At 37.3% G+C, this 25,855-nt stretch overlaps 1 protein-coding gene across 1 annotated transcript; it reads right to left on the reverse strand.

The window, feature by feature from the left end:
• Positions 1-634: 634 nt before the first annotated feature.
• On the reverse strand, positions 635-2,765 carry LOC127870213 (uncharacterized). The gene is made up of 2 exons (XM_052412866.1): positions 2,410-2,765; positions 635-2,040 (listed from the first exon to the last, which is right to left on the reverse strand). Exon 2 carries the CDS (start codon positions 1,640-1,642, stop codon positions 635-637), a length of 1,008 nt encoding a protein of 335 aa, XP_052268826.1. The 5' UTR covers positions 1,643-2,040; positions 2,410-2,765.
• Positions 2,766-25,855: the final 23,090 nt, after the last annotated feature.

Raw genomic sequence — 25,855 nt, forward strand, 5'->3', positions numbered from 1 at the left:
TTATTTTTCAAAGAGTGATTACTAGGTGCTATTTACCTTTCTATTCTACTCACAGCATGATCATTAGTAAGAGTTAATTGATATTATGTTTAAATTAAGCCCTCATGATTTACTGTTACTAAAATTAACTTAAAGTAAGTGTGCATCTTATCAGTCATAGAATAAACACCTAATTTATTAGAATGACATGTATGGCAAATTGTTAAAACCAAACAATGCTTATCACGGTAATACTAGTATTAACAACATTTTTGGGGTTTTAACAAACATATTATATTTACCTCTGAGCCGTATGCCTTTCCTATATAGGTCCATCCGTTTCAACTTGTTGCACGTTGACAGGTTTAACTCAAACTGAGATGTTGGCTCATCACGTGCAGGTGAAATCTGCAAAGTCTCAATTTCCGAGGATGATACATACAAAAACAAGACATTGGACGTGTTTGTAGACCATATCGAATATCAATCTCTGATGTCGCTTGTATCAATGTAAAAGTGACTGAGTTCTAGGCGAATGCCATCCTGTTTGTTGGCTGCTGCCTCTCTGATTCCAGACTCAATTATGAACTGACACGCCCAATACGATACAAAATCACCCCAAGAAATGGCACATCGATTCATCAAAGTTGACAATTCATTCGCAACGCAAATGTGTATTCCGCACAAAAAAGATTAGAACTTGCGATGTGTCAAAATATGAAAAATCGTTACATTTTTGATTTTTGGAAGAAACGTCATCAATGAAGTGTGGTTTACCTGCGATATAATATGCTGCGAGAAATTCTTGCACCGTTTTGTGAACGAACGAGTAAAAGCTTCCTGTCTGAATTTTATCTTTTCTGTTTGTTAATATTCCTGTCTTGAGAGCAAAAATCTTGAGAACTGTTATATCTTCCTGCGGAAAAAGGTAAGACAATGTTTTTTCATCAAAAACAATAGATGATTGTCTTTCAGAAGAGAACAGCAGTTTACATGCTACTTCAGCAAGCCTATTTAAGTGTTCAATATTTGGCTGAAGGTACCTTGAGATAGAAAAACAGTGAATTGGTGACGGGTTTGATTCGTTGAAATAACCAGTTGCACTGTTAGCCTTTTTACATAGACTTTCAAGCAGAATAGTGTAAAGTGCACACAATGATGATACTTTTAAATGTTCTTCAGCCTCCATCGTGTCTACCAAGGTACAGATTACCATGGCATACAGCATTGGCGAAGATGATAACGATGGGAGATTTGGACGATTTACAAATACATTAAATTTCGCCACAGTTTCTTCTAGATCCTTTGTATGGTCAATTAGGCATCGAATTATATTTTTACTAAATGAATATGGATCACTTATCCTTTCGATCTCTAACAGACTGTCAATTTGCGAGTTCTTTATAAGTTCATCAGGCAGTTTCCATGACCGAGATGTTGTAAGTACCGTGCAAGTATTGTTGGGAAAGCCAGCCATGGAAGGTTCAGCTATGTTACTGCCACTGGTAGACACCCATTCATCTAGACCTTCTCGTACTTCGAGGCAAATTTCAGATTTCATTATTTGTACGAAAAGATTGTATACATCGCCGCGCTCGTCTTCGGAAAACGTTTTATCGATTATCTGCTTCTTAGTCATTTGCGTTACATCTGTTTGATCCATCGAATCCCTAAATGAGAGAAAAAATAAAAACTTGAATTTCCAAAAATTTAACCAATCTTAAAAGGCAGAATTTTTTTATGGACGCTACCGCCGATGTAGGCAGATTTCATTGCACCAATGATGAGCTAACTTAACTGCAAACGTAGATTTCCCTGTACCCGGTTCACCCTGTATGTATATACGTTGATTTGGTTTATCGTTGGTGTAAAATATTTCTTTGTATATAAATACTCGTTGTTCCTTTTTCACGCGTGTTCCATCTTTTCATATTTGGATACGGCGTATTTAGTGCGTTGCAAATACGTCACTTATTCTCGTATCACGACTGTGATCAAATGTTGAAAGGGGAATATTGCAAGTCGTGTCATAGTAATATTTCATCAAACGTTGACGAAGATCTGAAATGATAGCACAGCCATGGCATAAGGCTGATATTTTTAATGCTTGACACACAACTAATGAGCTTTTCTCAGTGGCCTAACAAAGACGAATGTTAGGTTCCAAGTACATACCATCAGTAGTCAAATACCGATTGATTTAAGCAAACAAAAACCTTAACCAGAACGCCGCACTGATGATCAGAATAGCTCCAACAACTTATATGGACTCTATTCTGTTCAGAAAGACGCATATTTATATATGAAATATGGATTTTTGATAACATTTCAGTTCAAATAGGAATTTTTTTTTAGTATTATGTGTACATGTAAATAGGGTAATACTTATATTGATATGAACATGTGTGCAAAACAAATTCGTCTACGAACCTGCTTTGCCTCGTTCGTAGTCGTCTCGCGCTGGTTTGTTCGCTGCGTTTTGAATGCGAACAATTCCATTCTGTACATAGCATTCGATGCGGTGTGTTCCATCCTGTATCTTGCTTTTAATGTCTTGTTCTGCAACATGGCTCCTGCTTTCGATGCGTTGTTCTCCAACCTTGGTCATTATTCTAAGATTTTGTTCCCCAACTTGAGTATTTCTTTGAAGGTGTTTTCCCCCAACTATTGCCGTTCTTATAAGGCGTTATTTTCCAACATTCATCGTGCTTTTAAGGCGTTTTCCCCAACATTTTGTTGTGCTTTCAATGCGTTGTCTCTCAATATGTGTTATTCCATATATGCGTTGTACGCCACTCTGAGTCTGGTATTTAAGGCGCTGTTCTCCACACTTTGTCGTGCTTTTAAGGCGTCGTTCCCCAATTTTGGTCGTGCTATAAATGCGTTGTTCCCAAGCCCGCAAAGCAATTTCTAATCTCTGTCGAAAATCTGCCAGGGTCCTTTCTGCCTCCTTGTTAAAACGTTCGCCTGCCTCTTTCGCATGTTAAAGAGTGTGATGGGCCTCTTCCAACAGCGCGCCGAGTTTTTTTAGGGACATGCAGTCATTCTGCAACTTAATGCAAATTCGAAATTGTGCTCTGTTTTTGTTTGCTAAAACGAAATATTGTACGCAACCATATTTGTAGAAAATTGAAATATATCTATTTATAACAGAGCAAGAACGTGTGAATCATTTGATAGTGGCCATATTAAACATATTTTCATGAGTGGCGGATCTGTTTGTTATGACCACTTTGAAATGAAAATACGCCCTCACTCTGAAAAAAACAAATGTTCTTTTTAATTCATGTTCTTGGACAATGAAACTTTGAAATGCATGTTTGAATGTCATAACATCTCATGCTATTTGACGTCATACATACTGCATATATATGAAAGCCAAGGACGCTTATCTAACAACTTAAAGAATTTAAATGTTCTGAACCAGAAGAGTTCACTATGTTTAATAATGATACTTTTCAAAACCTTCTTGAACTGTTTAAAACAATGTTTAACTCGGTCCAGTTTTCAAAAAAAACTGTCCCACCTCATGGTTATTTGACTTAGTAACCTACTTTTTGACTTCTCATTACCAAGTTTTGTACTCGATTGATATATCATATGGACACATGTTATGACAACGAGTGTTCACAAGTGTTTCTGTAATTTCGACTTGACCTACTTTCTGGCCCACGCGTAACCCAGTTTCAAACTCGGGTAAGATATAATTGGGGAACCTTTTCTGAGCACGTTTTTTGAGGATGTCTCAATAATAAGGCTTCATGAGTTTTCACATTTTTTTAAATTTTAATTTGACTTAGTTTTACCTTGTTTTTTTATAAATCAAATGACCAACTACCGATAATTGCAGAAATAGCTTTAGGAAAAATGACATGACGAAATTCCATGATTGGGCAATACGTGTGGCCAATATAGTCATTATTTTTCTTAACTTTTGCACACTGTTAATTTTACCTCATTACCTAATTTTTAATTCCTAGTGACCCAGTTCAAAGTCAAGTGATATAGTATAAGGAAAACTGTTCTGATCAAGATTTGGTTAAACCTGTGGCCTCTATAGTTTCGAAAGCTTGTTCTTCAAATGAACCTGTGACATTAATTTTCACCCCATGCGACCCAGTTGATAAGTAATTAGGACATATGTTCTGAGCAATTTAAATGAAGATGCAATATATGTTTTTTGTAGAGTTTTTAAGACGTTTTACTATAGATTTAAAAGAAATAAACTGCCCTGCTCCATGTAACCGAGTTTATTTATCTATTGCGACCAAGTTTTGAAGTTAATCGATATATCATTTGGCAAATGTTCTGACCATGTTTGGTGAAGATTGGGTAATAAAGGACCTATAAAGTATTTATAACATTTGCTTTAATGTTGACTTCGATGCATTTAGTGCTGCCAAGGGCCTCATCGCCAAGATTTATGATAAAAACACAAATGATGTTGTTATATTTTCAGCCTTCAGAGGCTGGTAGCGGTATTGTGTTTTTATTATTTTTTAAGAAACCTTGTTTGTACTGTTTGGGCAATCGGTCACTTGCCTTAAATAAAGGACCAACTAATTGTTTTTAATTAAAATTCAATACTGCTCCAGCAGCTGGAGTTTCACTTCTTTATATTGCATTGCACAACAGTTTGATGTGTGCTGCGTGGATGCAGTAGCGTGTATCCCCGTACATATCTTCGATGTTGTTATATTTTCAGCCTTCAGAGGCTGGTAGCGGTATTGTGTTTTTATTATTTTTTAAGAAACCTTGTTTGTACTGTTTGGGCAATCGGTCACTTGCCTTAAATAAAGGACCAACTAATTGTTTTTAATGAAAATTCAATACTGCTCCAGCAGCTGGAGTTTCACTTCTTTATATTGCATTGCACAACAGTTTGATGTGTGCTGCGTGGATGCAGTAGCGTGTATCCCCGTACATATCTTCGATGTTGTTATATTTTCAGCCTTCAGAGGCTGGTAGCGGTATTGTGTTTTTATTATTTTTTAAGAAACCTTGTTTGTACTGTTTGGGCAATCGGTCACTTGCCTTAAATAAAGGACCAACTAATTGTTTTTAATGAAAATTCAATACTGCTCCAGCAGCTGGAGTTTCACTTCTTTATATTGCATTGCACAACAGTTTGATGTGTGCTGCGTGGATGCAGTAGCGTGTATCCCCGTACATATCTTCGATGTTGTTATATTTTCAGCCTTCAGAGGCTGGTAGCGGTATTGTGTTTTTATTATTTTTTAAGAAACCTTGTTTGTACTGTTTGGGCAATCGGTCACTTGCCTTAAATAAAGGACCAACTAATTGTTTTTAATGAAAATTCAATACTGCTCCAGCAGCTGGAGTTTCACTTCTTTATATTGCATTGCACAACAGTTTGATGTGTGCTGCGTGGATGCAGTAGCGTGTATCCCCGTACATATCTTCGATGTTGTTATATTTTCAGCCTTCAGAGGCTGGTAGCGGTATTGTGTTTTTATTATTTTTTAAGAAACCTTGTTTGTACTGTTTGGGCAATCGGTCACTTGCCTTAAATAAAGGACCAACTAATTGTTTTTAATGAAAATTCAATACTGCTCCAGCAGCTGGAGTTTCACTTCTTTATATTGCATTGCACAACAGTTTGATGTGTGCTGCGTGGATGCAGTAGCGTGTATCCCCGTACATATCTTCGATGTTGTTATATTTTCAGCCTTCAGAGGCTGGTAGCGGTATTGTGTTTTTATTATTTTTTAAGAAACCTTGTTTGTACTGTTTGGGCAATCGGTCACTTGCCTTAAATAAAGGACCAACTAATTGTTTTTAATGAAAATTCAATACTGCTCCAGCAGCTGGAGTTTCACTTCTTTATATTGCATTGCACAACAGTTTGATGTGTGCTGCGTGGATGCAGTAGCGTGTATCCCCGTACATATCTTCGATGTTGTTATATTTTCAGCCTTCAGAGGCTGGTAGCGGTATTGTGTTTTTATTATTTTTTAAGAAACCTTGTTTGTACTGTTTGGGCAATCGGTCACTTGCCTTAAATAAAGGACCAACTAATTGTTTTTAATGAAAATTCAATACTGCTCCAGCAGCTGGAGTTTCACTTCTTTATATTGCATTGCACAACAGTTTGATGTGTGCTGCGTGGATGCAGTAGCGTATATCCCCGTACATATCTTCGATGTTGTTATATTTTCAGCCTTCAGAGGCTGGTAGCGGTATTGTGTTTTTATTATTTTTTAAGAAACCTTGTTTGTACTGTTTGGGCAATCGGTCACTTGCCTTAAATAAAGGACCAACTAATTGTTTTTAATGAAAATTCAATACTGCTCCAGCAGCTGGAGTTTCACTTCTTTATATTGCATTGCACAACAGTTTGATGTGTGCTGCGTGGATGCAGTAGCGTGTATCCCCGTACATTTCTTCGATGTTGTTATATTTTCAGCCTTCAGAGGCTGGTAGCGGTATTGTGTTTTTATTATTTTTTAAGAAACCTTGTTTGTACTGTTTGGGCAATCGGTCACTTGCCTTAAATAAAGGACCAACTAATTGTTTTTAATGAAAATTCAATACTGCTCCAGCAGCTGGAGTTTCACTTCTTTATATTGCATTGCACAACAGTTTGATGTGTGCTGCGTGGATGCAGTAGCGTGTATCCCCGTACATATCTTCGATGTTGTTATATTTTCAGCCTTCAGAGGCTGGTAGCGGTATTGTGTTTTTATTATTTTTTAAGAAACCTTGTTTGTACTGTTTGGGCAATCGGTCACTTGCCTTAAATAAAGGACCAACTAATTGTTTTTAATGAAAATTCAATACTGCTCCAGCAGCTGGAGTTTCACTTCTTTATATTGCATTGCACAACAGTTTGATGTGTGCTGCGTGGATGCAGTAGCGTGTATCCCCGTACATATCTTCGATGTTGTTATATTTTCAGCCTTCAGAGGCTGGTAGCGGTATTGTGTTTTTATTATTTTTTAAGAAACCTTGTTTGTACTGTTTGGGCAATCGGTCACTTGCCTTAAATAAAGGACCAACTAATTGTTTTTAATGAAAATTCAATACTGCTCCAGCAGCTGGAGTTTCACTTCTTTATATTGCATTGCACAACAGTTTGATGTGTGCTGCGTGGATGCAGTAGCGTGTATCCCCGTACATATCTTCGATGTTGTTATATTTTCAGCCTTCAGAGGCTGGTAGCGGTATTGTGTTTTTATTATTTTTTAAGAAACCTTGTTTGTACTGTTTGGGCAATCGGTCACTTGCCTTAAATAAAGGACCAACTAATTGTTTTTAATGAAAATTCAATACTGCTCCAGCAGCTGGAGTTTCACTTCTTTATATTGCATTGCACAACAGTTTGATGTGTGCTGCGTGGATGCAGTAGCGTGTATCCCCGTACATATCTTCGATGTTGTTATATTTTCAGCCTTCAGAGGCTGGTAGCGGTATTGTGTTTTTATTATTTTTTAAGAAACCTTGTTTGTACTGTTTGGGCAATCGGTCACTTGCCTTAAATAAAGGACCAACTAATTGTTTTTAATGAAAATTCAATACTGCTCCAGCAGCTGGAGTTTCACTTCTTTATATTGCATTGCACAACAGTTTGATGTGTGCTGCGTGGATGCAGTAGCGTGTATCCCCGTACATATCTTCGATGTTGTTATATTTTCAGCCTTCAGAGGCTGGTAGCGGTATTGTGTTTTTATTATTTTTTAAGAAACCTTGTTTGTACTGTTTGGGCAATCGGTCACTTGCCTTAAATAAAGGACCAACTAATTGTTTTTAATGAAAATTCAATACTGCTCCAGCAGCTGGAGTTTCACTTCTTTATATTGCATTGCACAACAGTTTGATGTGTGCTGCGTGGATGCAGTAGCGTATATCCCCGTACATATCTTCGATGTTGTTATATTTTCAGCCTTCAGAGGCTGGTAGCGGTATTGTGTTTTTATTATTTTTTAAGAAACCTTGTTTGTACTGTTTGGGCAATCGGTCACTTGCCTTAAATAAAGGACCAACTAATTGTTTTTAATGAAAATTCAATACTGCTCCAGCAGCTGGAGTTTCACTTCTTTATATTGCATTGCACAACAGTTTGATGTGTGCTGCGTGGATGCAGTAGCGTGTATCCCCGTACATTTCTTCGATGTTGTTATATTTTCAGCCTTCAGAGGCTGGTAGCGGTATTGTGTTTTTATTATTTTTTAAGAAACCTTGTTTGTACTGTTTGGGCAATCGGTCACTTGCCTTAAATAAAGGACCAACTAATTGTTTTTAATGAAAATTCAATACTGCTCCAGCAGCTGGAGTTTCACTTCTTTATATTGCATTGCACAACAGTTTGATGTGTGCTGCGTGGATGCAGTAGCGTGTATCCCCGTACATATCTTCGATGTTGTTATATTTTCAGCCTTCAGAGGCTGGTAGCGGTATTGTGTTTTTATTATTTTTTAAGAAACCTTGTTTGTACTGTTTGGGCAATCGGTCACTTGCCTTAAATAAAGGACCAACTAATTGTTTTTAATGAAAATTCAATACTGCTCCAGCAGCTGGAGTTTCACTTCTTTATATTGCATTGCACAACAGTTTGATGTGTGCTGCGTGGATGCAGTAGCGTGTATCCCCGTACATATCTTCGATGTTGTTATATTTTCAGCCTTCAGAGGCTGGTAGCGGTATTGTGTTTTTATTATTTTTTAAGAAACCTTGTTTGTACTGTTTGGGCAATCGGTCACTTGCCTTAAATAAAGGACCAACTAATTGTTTTTAATGAAAATTCAATACTGCTCCAGCAGCTGGAGTTTCACTTCTTTATATTGCATTGCACAACAGTTTGATGTGTGCTGCGTGGATGCAGTAGCGTGTATCCCCGTACATATCTTCGATGTTGTTATATTTTCAGCCTTCAGAGGCTGGTAGCGGTATTGTGTTTTTATTATTTTTTAAGAAACCTTGTTTGTACTGTTTGGGCAATCGGTCACTTGCCTTAAATAAAGGACCAACTAATTGTTTTTAATGAAAATTCAATACTGCTCCAGCAGCTGGAGTTTCACTTCTTTATATTGCATTGCACAACAGTTTGATGTGTGCTGCGTGGATGCAGTAGCGTGTATCCCCGTACATATCTTCGATGTTGTTATATTTTCAGCCTTCAGAGGCTGGTAGCGGTATTGTGTTTTTATTATTTTTTAAGAAACCTTGTTTGTACTGTTTGGGCAATCGGTCACTTGCCTTAAATAAAGGACCAACTAATTGTTTTTAATGAAAATTCAATACTGCTCCAGCAGCTGGAGTTTCACTTCTTTATATTGCATTGCACAACAGTTTGATGTGTGCTGCGTGGATGCAGTAGCGTGTATCCCCGTACATATCTTCGATGTTGTTATATTTTCAGCCTTCAGAGGCTGGTAGCGGTATTGTGTTTTTATTATTTTTTAAGAAACCTTGTTTGTACTGTTTGGGCAATCGGTCACTTGCCTTAAATAAAGGACCAACTAATTGTTTTTAATGAAAATTCAATACTGCTCCAGCAGCTGGAGTTTCACTTCTTTATATTGCATTGCACAACAGTTTGATGTGTGCTGCGTGGATGCAGTAGCGTGTATCCCCGTACATATCTTCGATGTTGTTATATTTTCAGCCTTCAGAGGCTGGTAGCGGTATTGTGTTTTTATTATTTTTTAAGAAACCTTGTTTGTACTGTTTGGGCAATCGGTCACTTGCCTTAAATAAAGGACCAACTAATTGTTTTTAATGAAAATTCAATACTGCTCCAGCAGCTGGAGTTTCACTTCTTTATATTGCATTGCACAACAGTTTGATGTGTGCTGCGTGGATGCAGTAGCGTGTATCCCCGTACATATCTTCGATGTTGTTATATTTTCAGCCTTCAGAGGCTGGTAGCGGTATTGTGTTTTTATTATTTTTTAAGAAACCTTGTTTGTACTGTTTGGGCAATCGGTCACTTGCCTTAAATAAAGGACCAACTAATTGTTTTTAATGAAAATTCAATACTGCTCCAGCAGCTGGAGTTTCACTTCTTTATATTGCATTGCACAACAGTTTGATGTGTGCTGCGTGGATGCAGTAGCGTGTATCCCCGTACATATCTTCGATGTTGTTATATTTTCAGCCTTCAGAGGCTGGTAGCGGTATTGTGTTTTTATTATTTTTTAAGAAACCTTGTTTGTACTGTTTGGGCAATCGGTCACTTGCCTTAAATAAAGGACCAACTAATTGTTTTTAATGAAAATTCAATACTGCTCCAGCAGCTGGAGTTTCACTTCTTTATATTGCATTGCACAACAGTTTGATGTGTGCTGCGTGGATGCAGTAGCGTGTATCCCCGTACATATCTTCGATGTTGTTATATTTTCAGCCTTCAGAGGCTGGTAGCGGTATTGTGTTTTTATTATTTTTTAAGAAACCTTGTTTGTACTGTTTGGGCAATCGGTCACTTGCCTTAAATAAAGGACCAACTAATTGTTTTTAATGAAAATTCAATACTGCTCCAGCAGCTGGAGTTTCACTTCTTTATATTGCATTGCACAACAGTTTGATGTGTGCTGCGTGGATGCAGTAGCGTGTATCCCCGTACATATCTTCGATGTTGTTATATTTTCAGCCTTCAGAGGCTGGTAGCGGTATTGTGTTTTTATTATTTTTTAAGAAACCTTGTTTGTACTGTTTGGGCAATCGGTCACTTGCCTTAAATAAAGGACCAACTAATTGTTTTTAATGAAAATTCAATACTGCTCCAGCAGCTGGAGTTTCACTTCTTTATATTGCATTGCACAACAGTTTGATGTGTGCTGCGTGGATGCAGTAGCGTGTATCCCCGTACATATCTTCGATGTTGTTATATTTTCAGCCTTCAGAGGCTGGTAGCGGTATTGTGTTTTTATTATTTTTTAAGAAACCTTGTTTGTACTGTTTGGGCAATCGGTCACTTGCCTTAAATAAAGGACCAACTAATTGTTTTTAATGAAAATTCAATACTGCTCCAGCAGCTGGAGTTTCACTTCTTTATATTGCATTGCACAACAGTTTGATGTGTGCTGCGTGGATGCAGTAGCGTGTATCCCCGTACATATCTTCGATGTTGTTATATTTTCAGCCTTCAGAGACTGGTAGCGGTATTGTGTTTTTATTATTTTTTAAGAAACCTTGTTTGTACTGTTTGGGCAATCGGTCACTTGCCTTAAATAAAGGACCAACTAATTGTTTTTAATGAAAATTCAATACTGCTCCAGCAGCTGGAGTTTCACTTCTTTATATTGCATTGCACAACAGTTTGATGTGTGCTGCGTGGATGCAGTAGCGTGTATCCCCGTACATATCTTCGATGTTGTTATATTTTCAGCCTTCAGAGGCTGGTAGCGGTATTGTGTTTTTATTATTTTTTAAGAAACCTTGTTTGTACTGTTTGGGCAATCGGTCACTTGCCTTAAATAAAGGACCAACTAATTGTTTTTAATGAAAATTCAATACTGCTCCAGCAGCTGGAGTTTCACTTCTTTATATTGCATTGCACAACAGTTTGATGTGTGCTGCGTGGATGCAGTAGCGTGTATCCCCGTACATATCTTCGATGTTGTTATATTTTCAGCCTTCAGAGGCTGGTAGCGGTATTGTGTTTTTATTATTTTTTAAGAAACCTTGTTTGTACTGTTTGGGCAATCGGTCACTTGCCTTAAATAAAGGACCAACTAATTGTTTTTAATGAAAATTCAATACTGCTCCAGCAGCTGGAGTTTCACTTCTTTATATTGCATTGCACAACAGTTTGATGTGTGCTGCGTGGATGCAGTAGCGTGTATCCCCGTACATATCTTCGATGTTGTTATATTTTCAGCCTTCAGAGGCTGGTAGCGGTATTGTGTTTTTATTATTTTTTAAGAAACCTTGTTTGTACTGTTTGGGCAATCGGTCACTTGCCTTAAATAAAGGACCAACTAATTGTTTTTAATGAAAATTCAATACTGCTCCAGCAGCTGGAGTTTCACTTCTTTATATTGCATTGCACAACAGTTTGATGTGTGCTGCGTGGATGCAGTAGCGTGTATCCCCGTACATATCTTCGATGTTGTTATATTTTCAGCCTTCAGAGGCTGGTAGCGGTATTGTGTTTTTATTATTTTTTAAGAAACCTTGTTTGTACTGTTTGGGCAATCGGTCACTTGCCTTAAATAAAGGACCAACTAATTGTTTTTAATGAAAATTCAATACTGCTCCAGCAGCTGGAGTTTCACTTCTTTATATTGCATTGCACAACAGTTTGATGTGTGCTGCGTGGATGCAGTAGCGTGTATCCCCGTACATATCTTCGATGTTGTTATATTTTCAGCCTTCAGAGGCTGGTAGCGGTATTGTGTTTTTATTATTTTTTAAGAAACCTTGTTTGTACTGTTTGGGCAATCGGTCACTTGCCTTAAATAAAGGACCAACTAATTGTTTTTAATGAAAATTCAATACTGCTCCAGCAGCTGGAGTTTCACTTCTTTATATTGCATTGCACAACAGTTTGATGTGTGCTGCGTGGATGCAGTAGCGTGTATCCCCGTACATATCTTCGATGTTGTTATATTTTCAGCCTTCAGAGGCTGGTAGCGGTATTGTGTTTTTATTATTTTTTAAGAAACCTTGTTTGTACTGTTTGGGCAATCGGTCACTTGCCTTAAATAAAGGACCAACTAATTGTTTTTAATGAAAATTCAATACTGCTCCAGCAGCTGGAGTTTCACTTCTTTATATTGCATTGCACAACAGTTTGATGTGTGCTGCGTGGATGCAGTAGCGTGTATCCCCGTACATATCTTCGATGTTGTTATATTTTCAGCCTTCAGAGGCTGGTAGCGGTATTGTGTTTTTATTATTTTTTAAGAAACCTTGTTTGTACTGTTTGGGCAATCGGTTTCTTGCCTTAAATAAAGGACCAACTAATTGTTTTTAATGAAAATTCAATACTGCTCCAGCAGCTGGAGTTTCACTTCTTTATATTGCATTGCACAACAGTTTGATGTGTGCTGCGTGGATGCAGTAGCGTGTATCCCCGTACATATCTTCGATGTTGTTATATTTTCAGCCTTCAGAGGCTGGTAGCGGTATTGTGTTTTTATTATTTTTTAAGAAACCTTGTTTGTACTGTTTGGGCAATCGGTCACTTGCCTTAAATAAAGGACCAACTAATTGTTTTTAATGAAAATTCAATACTGCTCCAGCAGCTGGAGTTTCACTTCTTTATATTGCATTGCACAACAGTTTGATGTGTGCTGCGTGGATGCAGTAGCGTGTATCCCCGTACATATCTTCGATGTTGTTATATTTTCAGCCTTCAGAGGCTGGTAGCGGTATTGTGTTTTTATTATTTTTTAAGAAACCTTGTTTGTACTGTTTGGGCAATCGGTCACTTGCCTTAAATAAAGGACCAACTAATTGTTTTTAATGAAAATTCAATACTGCTCCAGCAGCTGGAGTTTCACTTCTTTATATTGCATTGCACAACAGTTTGATGTGTGCTGCGTGGATGCAGTAGCGTGTATCCCCGTACATATCTTCGATGTTGTTATATTTTCAGCCTTCAGAGGCTGGTAGCGGTATTGTGTTTTTATTATTTTTTAAGAAACCTTGTTTGTACTGTTTGGGCAATCGGTCACTTGCCTTAAATAAAGGACCAACTAATTGTTTTTAATGAAAATTCAATACTGCTCCAGCAGCTGGAGTTTCACTTCTTTATATTGCATTGCACAACAGTTTGATGTGTGCTGCGTGGATGCAGTAGCGTGTATCCCCGTACATATCTTCGATGTTGTTATATTTTCAGCCTTCAGAGGCTGGTAGCGGTATTGTGTTTTTATTATTTTTTAAGAAACCTTGTTTGTACTGTTTGGGCAATCGGTCACTTGCCTTAAATAAAGGACCAACTAATTGTTTTTAATGAAAATTCAATACTGCTCCAGCAGCTGGAGTTTCACTTCTTTATATTGCATTGCACAACAGTTTGATGTGTGCTGCGTGGATGCAGTAGCGTGTATCCCCGTACATATCTTCGATGTTGTTATATTTTCAGCCTTCAGAGGCTGGTAGCGGTATTGTGTTTTTATTATTTTTTAAGAAACCTTGTTTGTACTGTTTGGGCAATCGGTCACTTGCCTTAAATAAAGGACCAACTAATTGTTTTTAATGAAAATTCAATACTGCTCCAGCAGCTGGAGTTTCACTTCTTTATATTGCATTGCACAACAGTTTGATGTGTGCTGCGTGGATGCAGTAGCGTGTATCCCCGTACATATCTTCGATGTTGTTATATTTTCAGCCTTCAGAGGCTGGTAGCGGTATTGTGTTTTTATTATTTTTTAAGAAACCTTGTTTGTACTGTTTGGGCAATCGGTCACTTGCCTTAAATAAAGGACCAACTAATTGTTTTTAATGAAAATTCAATACTGCTCCAGCAGCTGGAGTTTCACTTCTTTATATTGCATTGCACAACAGTTTGATGTGTGCTGCGTGGATGCAGTAGCGTGTATCCCCGTACATATCTTCGATGTTGTTATATTTTCAGCCTTCAGAGGCTGGTAGCGGTATTGTGTTTTTATTATTTTTTAAGAAACCTTGTTTGTACTGTTTGGGCAATCGGTCACTTGCCTTAAATAAAGGACCAACTAATTGTTTTTAATGAAAATTCAATACTGCTCCAGCAGCTGGAGTTTCACTTCTTTATATTGCATTGCACAACAGTTTGATGTGTGCTGCGTGGATGCAGTAGCGTGTATCCCCGTACATATCTTCGATGTTGTTATATTTTCAGCCTTCAGAGGCTGGTAGCGGTATTGTGTTTTTATTATTTTTTAAGAAACCTTGTTTGTACTGTTTGGGCAATCGGTCACTTGCCTTAAATAAAGGACCAACTAATTGTTTTTAATGAAAATTCAATACTGCTCCAGCAGCTGGAGTTTCACTTCTTTATATTGCATTGCACAACAGTTTGATGTGTGCTGCGTGGATGCAGTAGCGTGTATCCCCGTACATATCTTCGATGTTGTTATATTTTCAGCCTTCAGAGGCTGGTAGCGGTATTGTGTTTTTATTATTTTTTAAGAAACCTTGTTTGTACTGTTTGGGCAATCGGTCACTTGCCTTAAATAAAGGACCAACTAATTGTTTTTAATGAAAATTCAATACTGCTCCAGCAGCTGGAGTTTCACTTCTTTATATTGCATTGCACAACAGTTTGATGTGTGCTGCGTGGATGCAGTAGCGTGTATCCCCGTACATATCTTCGATGTTGTTATATTTTCAGCCTTCAGAGGCTGGTAGCGGTATTGTGTTTTTATTATTTTTTAAGAAACCTTGTTTGTACTGTTTGGGCAATCGGTCACTTGCCTTAAATAAAGGACCAACTAATTGTTTTTAATGAAAATTCAATACTGCTCCAGCAGCTGGAGTTTCACTTCTTTATATTGCATTGCACAACAGTTTGATGTGTGCTGCGTGGATGCAGTAGCGTGTATCCCCGTACATATCTTCGATGTTGTTATATTTTCAGCCTTCAGAGGCTGGTAGCGGTATTGTGTTTTTATTATTTTTTAAGAAACCTTGTTTGTACTGTTTGGGCAATCGGTCACTTGCCTTAAATAAAGGACCAACTAATTGTTTTTAATGAAAATTCAATACTGCTCCAGCAGCTGGAGTTTCACTTCTTTATATTGCATTGCACAACAGTTTGATGTGTGCTGCGTGGATGCAGTAGCGTGTATCCCCGTACATATCTTCGATGTTGTTATATTTTCAGCCTTCAGAGGCTGGTAGCGGTATTGTGTTTTTATTATTTTTTAAGAAACCTTGTTTGTACTGTTTGGGCAATCGGTCACTTGCCTTAAATAAAGGACCAACTAATTGTTTTTAATGAAAATTCAATACTGCTCCAGCAGCTGGAGTTTCACTTCTTTATATTGCATTGCACAACAGTTTGATGTGTGCTGCGTGGATGCAGTAGCGTGTATCCCCGTACATATCTTCGATGTTGTTATATTTTCAGCCTTCAGAGGCTGGTAGCGGTATTGTGTTTTTATTATTTTTTAAGAAACCTTGTTTGTACTGTTTGGGCAATCGGTCACTTGCCTTAAATAAAGGACCAACTAATTGTTTTTAATGAAAATTCAATACTGCTCCAGCAGCTGGAGTTTCACTTCTTTATATTGCATTGCACAACAGTTTGATGTGTGCTGCGTGGATGCAGTAGCGTGTATCCCCGTACATATCTTCGATGTTGTTATATTTTCAGCCTTCAGAGGCTGGTAGCGGTATTGTGTTTTTATTATTTTTTAAGAAACCTTGTTTGTACTGTTTGGGCAATCGGTCACTTGCCTTAAATAAAGGACCAACTAATTGTTTTTAATGAAAATTCAATACTGCTCCAGCAGCTGGAGTTTCACTTCTTTATATTGCATTGCACAACAGTTTGATGTGTGCTGCGTGGATGCAGTAGCGTGTATCCCCGTACATATCTTCGATGTTGTTATATTTTCAGCCTTCAGAGGCTGGTAGCGGTATTGTGTTTTTATTATTTTTTAAGAAACCTTGTTTGTACTGTTTGGGCAATCGGTCACTTGCCTTAAATAAAGGACCAACTAATTGTTTTTAATGAAAATTCAATACTGCTCCAGCAGCTGGAGTTTCACTTCTTTATATTGCATTGCACAACAGTTTGATGTGTGCTGCGTGGATGCAGTAGCGTGTATCCCCGTACATATCTTCGATGTTGTTATATTTTCAGCCTTCAGAGGCTGGTAGCGGTATTGTGTTTTTATTATTTTTTAAGAAACCTTGTTTGTACTGTTTGGGCAATCGGTCACTTGCCTTAAATAAAGGACCAACTAATTGTTTTTAATGAAAATTCAATACTGCTCCAGCAGCTGGAGTTTCACTTCTTTATATTGCATTGCACAACAGTTTGATGTGTGCTGCATGGATGCAGTAGCGTGTATCCCCGTACATATCTTCGATGTTGTTATATTTTCAGCCTTCAGAGGCTGGTAGCGGTATTGTGTTTTTATTATTTTTTAAGAAACCTTGTTTGTACTGTTTGGGCAATCGGTCACTTGCCTTAAATAAAGGACCAACTAATTGTTTTTAATGAAAATTCAATACTGCTCCAGCAGCTGGAGTTTCACTTCTTTATATTGCATTGCACAACAGTTTGATGTGTGCTGCGTGGATGCAGTAGCGTGTATCCCCGTACATATCTTCGATGTTGTTATATTTTCAGCCTTCAGAGGCTGGTAGCGGTATTGTGTTTTTATTATTTTTTAAGAAACCTTGTTTGTACTGTTTGGGCAATCGGTCACTTGCCTTAAATAAAGGACCAACTAATTGTTTTTAATGAAAATTCAATACTGCTCCAGCAGCTGGAGTTTCACTTCTTTATATTGCATTGCACAACAGTTTGATGTGTGCTGCGTGGATGCAGTAGCGTGTATCCCCGTACATATCTTCGATGTTGTTATATTTTCAGCCTTCAGAGGCTGGTAGCGGTATTGTGTTTTTATTATTTTTTAAGAAACCTTGTTTGTACTGTTTGGGCAATCGGTCACTTGCCTTAAATAAAGGACCAACTAATTGTTTTTAATGAAAATTCAATACTGCTCCAGCAGCTGGAGTTTCACTTCTTTATATTGCATTGCACAACAGTTTGATGTGTGCTGCGTGGATGCAGTAGCGTGTATCCCCGTACATATCTTCGATGTTGTTATATTTTCAGCCTTCAGAGGCTGGTAGCGGTATTGTGTTTTTATTATTTTTTAAGAAACCTTGTTTGTACTGTTTGGGCAATCGGTCACTTGCCTTAAATAAAGGACCAACTAATTGTTTTTAATGAAAATTCAATACTGCTCCAGCAGCTGGAGTTTCACTTCTTTATATTGCATTGCACAACAGTTTGATGTGTGCTGCGTGGATGCAGTAGCGTGTATCCCCGTACATATCTTCGATGTTGTTATATTTTCAGCCTTCAGAGGCTGGTAGCGGTATTGTGTTTTTATTATTTTTAAGAAACCTTGTTTGTACTGTTTGGGCAATCGGTCACTTGCCTTAAATAAAGGACCAACTAATTGTTTTTAATGAAAATTCAATACTGCTCCAGCAGCTGGAGTTTCACTTCTTTATATTGCATTGCACAACAGTTTGATGTGTGCTGCGTGGATGCAGTAGCGTGTATCCCCGTACATATCTTCGATGTTGTTATATTTTCAGCCTTCAGAGGCTGGTAGCGGTATTGTGTTTTTATTATTTTTTAAGAAACCTTGTTTGTACTGTTTGGGCAATCGGTCACTTGCCTTAAATAAAGGACCAACTAATTGTTTTTAATGAAAATTCAATACTGCTCCAGCAGCTGGAGTTTCACTTCTTTATATTGCATTGCACAACAGTTTGATGTGTGCTGCGTGGATGCAGTAGCGTGTATCCCCGTACATATCTTCGATGTTGTTATATTTTCAGCCTTCAGAGGCTGGTAGCGGTATTGTGTTTTTATTATTTTTTAAGAAACCTTGTTTGTACTGTTTGGGCAATCGGTCACTTGCCTTAAATAAAGGACCAACTAATTGTTTTTAATGAAAATTCAATACTGCTCCAGCAGCTGGAGTTTCACTTCTTTATATTGCATTGCACAACAGTTTGATGTGTGCTGCGTGGATGCAGTAGCGTGTATCCCCGTACATATCTTCGATGTTGTTATATTTTCAGCCTTCAGAGGCTGGTAGCGGTATTGTGTTTTTATTATTTTTTAAGAAACCTTGTTTGTACTGTTTGGGCAATCGGTCACTTGCCTTAAATAAAGGACCAACTAATTGTTTTTAATGAAAATTCAATACTGCTCCAGCAGCTGGAGTTTCACTTCTTTATATTGCATTGCACAACAGTTTGATGTGTGCTGCGTGGATGCAGTAGCGTGTATCCCCGTACATATCTTCGATGTTGTTATATTTTCAGCCTTCAGAGGCTGGTAGCGGTATTGTGTTTTTATTATTTTTTAAGAAACCTTGTTTGTACTGTTTGGGCAATCGGTCACTTGCCTTAAATAAAGGACCAACTAATTGTTTTTAATGAAAATTCAATACTGCTCCAGCAGCTGGAGTTTCACTTCTTTATATTGCATTGCACAACAGTTTGATGTGTGCTGCGTGGATGCAGTAGCGTGTATCCCCGTACATATCTTCGATGTTGTTATATTTTCAGCCTTCAGAGGCTGGTAGCGGTATTGTGTTTTTATTATTTTTTAAGAAACCTTGTTTGTACTGTTTGGGCAATCGGTCACTTGCCTTAAATAAAGGACCAACTAATTGTTTTTAATGAAAATTCAATACTGCTCCAGCAGCTGGAGTTTCACTTCTTTATATTGCATTGCACAACAGTTTGATGTGTGCTGCGTGGATGCAGTAGCGTGTATCCCCGTACATATCTTCGATGTTGTTATATTTTCAGCCTTCAGAGGCTGGTAGCGGTATTGTGTTTTTATTATTTTTTAAGAAACCTTGTTTGTACTGTTTGGGCAATCGGTCACTTGCCTTAAATAAAGGACCAACTAATTGTTTTTAATGAAAATTCAATACTGCTCCAGCAGCTGGAGTTTCACTTCTTTATATTGCATTGCACAACAGTTTGATGTGTGCTGCGTGGATGCAGTAGCGTGTATCCCCGTACATATCTTCGATGTTGTTATATTTTCAGCCTTCAGAGGCTGGTAGCGGTATTGTGTTTTTATTATTTTTTAAGAAACCTTGTTTGTACTGTTTGGGCAATCGGTCACTTGCCTTAAATAAAGGACCAACTAATTGTTTTTAATGAAAATTCAATACTGCTCCAGCAGCTGGAGTTTCACTTCTTTATATTGCATTGCACAACAGTTTGATGTGTGCTGCGTGGATGCAGTAGCGTGTATCCCCGTACATATCTTCGATGTTGTTATATTTTCAGCCTTCAGAGGCTGGTAGCGGTATTGTGTTTTTATTATTTTTTAAGAAACCTTGTTTGTACTGTTTGGGCAATCGGTCACTTGCCTTAAATAAAGGACCAACTAATTGTTTTTAATGAAAATTCAATACTGCTCCAGCAGCTGGAGTTTCACTTCTTTATATTGCATTGCACAACAGTTTGATGTGTGCTGCGTGGATGCAGTAGCGTGTATCCCCGTACATATCTTCGATGTTGTTATATTTTCAGCCTTCAGAGGCTGGTAGCGGTATTGTGTTTTTATTATTTTTTAAGAAACCTTGTTTGTACTGTTTGGGCAATCGGTCACTTGCCTTAAATAAAGGACCAACTAATTGTTTTTAATGAAAATTCAATACTGCTCCAGCAGCTGGAGTTTCACTTCTTTATATTGCATTGCACAACAGTTTGATGTGTGCTGCGTGGATGCAGTAGCGTGTATCCCCGTACATATCTTCGATGTTGTTATATTTTCAGCCTTCAGAGGCTGGTAGCGGTATTGTGTTTTTATTATTTTTTAAGAAACCTTGTTTGTACTGTTTGGGCAATCGGTCACTTGCCTTAAATAAAGGACCAACTAATTGTTTTTAATGAAAATTCAATACTGCTCCAGCAGCTGGAGTTTCACTTCTTTATATTGCATTGCACAACAGTTTGATGTGTGCTGCGTGGATGCAGTAGCGTGTATCCCCGTACATATCTTCGATGTTGTTATATTTTCAGCCTTCAGAGGCTGGTAGCGGTATTGTGTTTTTATTATTTTTTAAGAAACCTTGTTTGTACTGTTTGGGCAATCGGTCACTTGCCTTAAATAAAGGACCAACTAATTGTTTTTAATGAAAATTCAATACTGCTCCAGCAGCTGGAGTTTCACTTCTTTATATTGCATTGCACAACAGTTTGATGTGTGCTGCGTGGATGCAGTAGCGTGTATCCCCGTACATATCTTCGATGTTGTTATATTTTCAGCCTTCAGAGGCTGGTAGCGGTATTGTGTTTTTATTATTTTTAAGAAACCTTGTTTGTACTGTTTGGGCAATCGGTCACTTGCCTTAAATAAAGGACCAACTAATTGTTTTTAATGAAAATTCAATACTGCTCCAGCAGCTGGAGTTTCACTTCTTTATATTGCATTGCACAACAGTTTGATGTGTGCTGCGTGGATGCAGTAGCGTGTATCCCCGTACATATCTTCGATGTTGTTATATTTTCAGCCTTCAGAGGCTGGTAGCGGTATTGTGTTTTTATTATGTTTTAAGAAACCTTGTTTGTACTGTTTGGGCAATCGGTCACTTGCCTTAAATAAAGGACCAACTAATTGTTTTTAATGAAAATTCAATACTGCTCCAGCAGCTGGAGTTTCACTTCTTTATATTGCATTGCACAACAGTTTGATGTGTGCTGCGTGGATGCAGTAGCGTGTATCCCCGTACATATCTTCGATGTTGTTATATTTTCAGCCTTCAGAGGCTGGTAGCGGTATTGTGTTTTTATTATTTTTTAAGAAACCTTGTTTGTACTGTTTGGGCAATCGGTCACTTGCCTTAAATAAAGGACCAACTAATTGTTTTTAATGAAAATTCAATACTGCTCCAGCAGCTGGAGTTTCACTTCTTTATATTGCATTGCACAACAGTTTGATGTGTGCTGCGTGGATGCAGTAGCGTGTATCCCCGTACATATCTTCGATGTTGTTATATTTTCAGCCTTCAGAGGCTGGTAGCGGTATTGTGTTTTTATTATTTTTTAAGAAACCTTGTTTGTACTGTTTGGGCAATCGGTCACTTGCCTTAAATAAAGGACCAACTAATTGTTTTTAATGAAAATTCAATACTGCTCCAGCAGCTGGAGTTTCACTTCTTTATATTGCATTGCACAACAGTTTGATGTGTGCTGCGTGGATGCAGTAGCGTGTATCCCCGTACATATCTTCGATGTTGTTATATTTTCAGCCTTCAGAGGCTGGTAGCGGTATTGTGTTTTTATTATTTTTTAAGAAACCTTGTTTGTACTGTTTGGGCAATCGGTCACTTGCCTTAAATAAAGGACCAACTAATTGTTTTTAATGAAAATTCAATACTGCTCCAGCAGCTGGAGTTTCACTTCTTTATATTGCATTGCACAACAGTTTGATGTGTGCTGCGTGGATGCAGTAGCGTGTATCCCCGTACATATCTTCGATGTTGTTATATTTTCAGCCTTCAGAGGCTGGTAGCGGTATTGTGTTTTTATTATTTTTTAAGAAACCTTGTTTGTACTGTTTGGGCAATCGGTCACTTGCCTTAAATAAAGGACCAACTAATTGTTTTTAATGAAAATTCAATACTGCTCCAGCAGCTGGAGTTTCACTTCTTTATATTGCATTGCACAACAGTTTGATGTGTGCTGCGTGGATGCAGTAGCGTGTATCCCCGTACATATCTTCGATGTTGTTATATTTTCAGCCTTCAGAGGCTGGTAGCGGTATTGTGTTTTTATTATTTTTTAAGAAACCTTGTTTGTACTGTTTGGGCAATCGGTCACTTGCCTTAAATAAAGGACCAACTAATTGTTTTTAATGAAAATTCAATACTGCTCCAGCAGCTGGAGTTTCACTTCTTTATATTGTGACATAAATTTTCATCCCATAAGACCCAGTTTCGAACTTAGCTAATAAGTTAAAGGACAAATGTTGCGAGAAGGTTTCTTGAATTTGACAATAAGTGTGACCTCTAGAGTGTTGAAACGGTTTTCCTAATGCGCTAAACGGAAAACTACCCTACCCCCTGGTGGCTATATATCATGACATCAGAACTTGTTTCAATGAAGGTCAGGATATCATTATAAAAAGTGTTCTGAGTAAATAACATGGGCTCAAAAAGTGATTTCTAGAGTGTTATCAAAATATCAGTATGGCCATATTTGGCAAAACTTACACACACACACCCGCCCCCGTTGTAAAACGGTATCATTTCACACTTAAATGACTTAAATAACTTAATAAAGTTTTATTTATAAGTTTTTTAAATGTAATAATATATTGTTGTGTTCGGTTAATGAATGATGTGGTAATCTCCACAATACATGTTTCACCAAATATGCATATATTAAAGAAACATATAGCCATTTATATACATTTTATAAATACATGTTCATTTTAATAATGCTTACGTTTCTATACATCATCAGACTATTTAACTGTTTTCGTTAAAGACCGTGACACTTGCGTCCATATATGTATAAATTTATGTTTATTAACAAAATATTGCAGATGCAATATGTCCCTTATATAAAACCTACACATTTAAGCCATTCACCGCTGAAAGATTTAGCAAAATCCAGCGAGTAGTTAAAGAGGAGCCAATAAAATTTATTTTACAACCATCTACAAATGAAGGTCATTCATCTGTGAACGTGTCTTGATGTTCTTACGGACGAAAAAGTTGCATAATGTCTCTCCATTTGTAAGGACATACAATGCGTTACACACTTTTTTCTTCAATTAAAATAAACATTTGCATTATCAACTTAAATTACCCTAGTGTTAAATTGCTAATTTATCAAATTGTTTAATAATTCGTTCTTGAATTTTTGGAAAATGTCGTAAACTGGTTTGAATTGTATATATGTAAAATAGTCCCTTTAATTCATAACCTTACATCACTAAGTCTCGTGCGCGCCACCGTTGCTGCATGATCATGCTGTAAGCACGTTGAATCGGCCAGTAGCCTGTACAGTATCTGGAAATAGCCTTGCAGAGAAGCATCTGTAACCTTGCAGTCTGAAGTGTGACGTACATCTCGGCCTATCTGACGGACATAAGGAGTCAGATATTATGTTAAATGATCAAGTGATATGTTTATATAATTTCAAAATTAATGAACAAGGGCAATGCAACGTAATTAAGTGTTTGGAACTAATTGATATCATTTAAAACCAGGAAATATGCCATATATACTTCAAATGACACTTTACTCACCTTTACTTCTTTAGGTACCAGTAAAATACATACAAACACTTATGTATTGGTATAGAAATTGTGCTTGAAAACATACCATTTCTAGTGGAGATTGCTTATCGGGTGGTGGGGGTGAAAAACACGAGGAGGAAAGACAGTTCTGCAAATGTGTGCAGTTTAACATGATGCTTATCACGCCGATAAAGTCTGATTCCTGGACCGATGGAACACTACTATATCCATCCGAAGGGAGGAAACATTTGCCTATTTCCCAATAGACGCTTGCCCATTTTTTCGCATCAGTTGTATCTGTGGTTGAATATTATATTCTGTTTTACTTGATCACACGTTGAGCATTGCTGTGGTTTCTGTGATGTGTGGAAACGACAATTCTGTTTACTCTTGGTACAATATGAAGGCGTTGGGCATGGTATGAGTTGCTCAATGGAGCAGTAACCACAACTTATACCAACGGCTGAGTGAAACTTCTGTAATTTGTGTTCAGAAAGTTAAGTAGTCCTTCCTTCGTTATAATGAGTGCTAAGCACGCCTTGGTCCAGTTGTTTGTCTCATTGTCGGTAAACATATTTGAGTTGGTGGCCATCCTGCTGAAAAAGTTTTCATCGCTCAGTTGTAAGTTTATTGAAGGATATACGATATTATTTGAAGTTGTCGGACACTTAAACATACTAGTTTTTTGTCACCGAAAACGTACACAAGCAAAAGTTTCCCGAAATACAATCTCCAACAATTTAGAGACAATATGGCATTATACCTATTGCATGGACGTTAGGATATTTTATTGATGCAGTAACTTGCCATATTGAGTATGTTTAGAATGAACATTATATTCTTGAACAAAAAAAGTTTTCTTTGTTCTGGTATCTGTGTCTTTCACATATTCAAATATGCCTCAACAAACATGTATTAATGTTTCATACACATGTTTTGAAAGGACATTTGTCTTAAATAAATAAATTGCAAATCACTTATTTTCAAAATTAATAGGATTACAATGATTGAATCTGATTTGAAAAAATATCGAAAAAGATACCAAGAAAAAAACTTAAACTCCTTCTGTTCTTACCAAAATAGTTTCTACAATATGCAAATTAAACCTAATATTTTACGGCCCACTGAATTATGGCATCTGCTGCAATGTTTTATGAACGGCCGTAATTTGGTTGAAAAAGAAAACCCAAAATTATCGCACATATGTAGAATTCTGATATAATTTAACAGTCCGAAATTTAGACTCATTATTTATTAGGGAAACTACGGGTAAAGAAAAATAAGAGTCGCACAAACAATGAGCTAGGCTGAAAAGAGGGTGTCAGAGCACTAAGAGTGTCCGACATAATTACGGTATTTGTACGTTACAAACTAGCAGAACAGGCTGGATTGAGTAGAAACCCGACAATCGTTATGGGCACAAGTTCGTGTATCAGAATTGTTAGCACAAAAGAAGAGATTAAAGCAATTTCGAAATCATGGAGAGCGTCATATAAAGTTAAAACCAGCGATGTTCTGTGTTCTACATAGGACTTAAATGATTATGTTCAGAAGTCTGGCCAGAACGCCCTAACGAACGCCACACTCTCGAATAAAGAGATGACGACGTGATTGAGTGAATACTAGTACCTACAGAACTTGATCGTTTTCAAAACAAGTTATGATTTAATTTTACTTCATAAGAAGTCAATAAGAACCGTGATTGAGATTAATTGCGATACTTTCAAATGTAGGTAATGAAGCAGAAAACTTAAAACAACATCTACATTTAAATCGAATTCTTTACATAAAACCGAGAGGGGCGGTCAGTAACCAGCATGCTTCCCAATAACGTGTTTTACGTCCTTAAAATTAAATTGGTGCATATATTGCTGAACACTAAATTGTAATAATGCGAATGGTACTAGCATTTCGCTAAAACAGAGTAGCCTTTACTATTGATTTAATCATGTTTTT

This window comes from Dreissena polymorpha, chromosome 2 (assembly GCF_020536995.1).
Source record: "Dreissena polymorpha isolate Duluth1 chromosome 2, UMN_Dpol_1.0, whole genome shotgun sequence".
In the NCBI taxonomy this organism is placed as follows: domain Eukaryota; kingdom Metazoa; phylum Mollusca; class Bivalvia; order Myida; family Dreissenidae; genus Dreissena; species Dreissena polymorpha.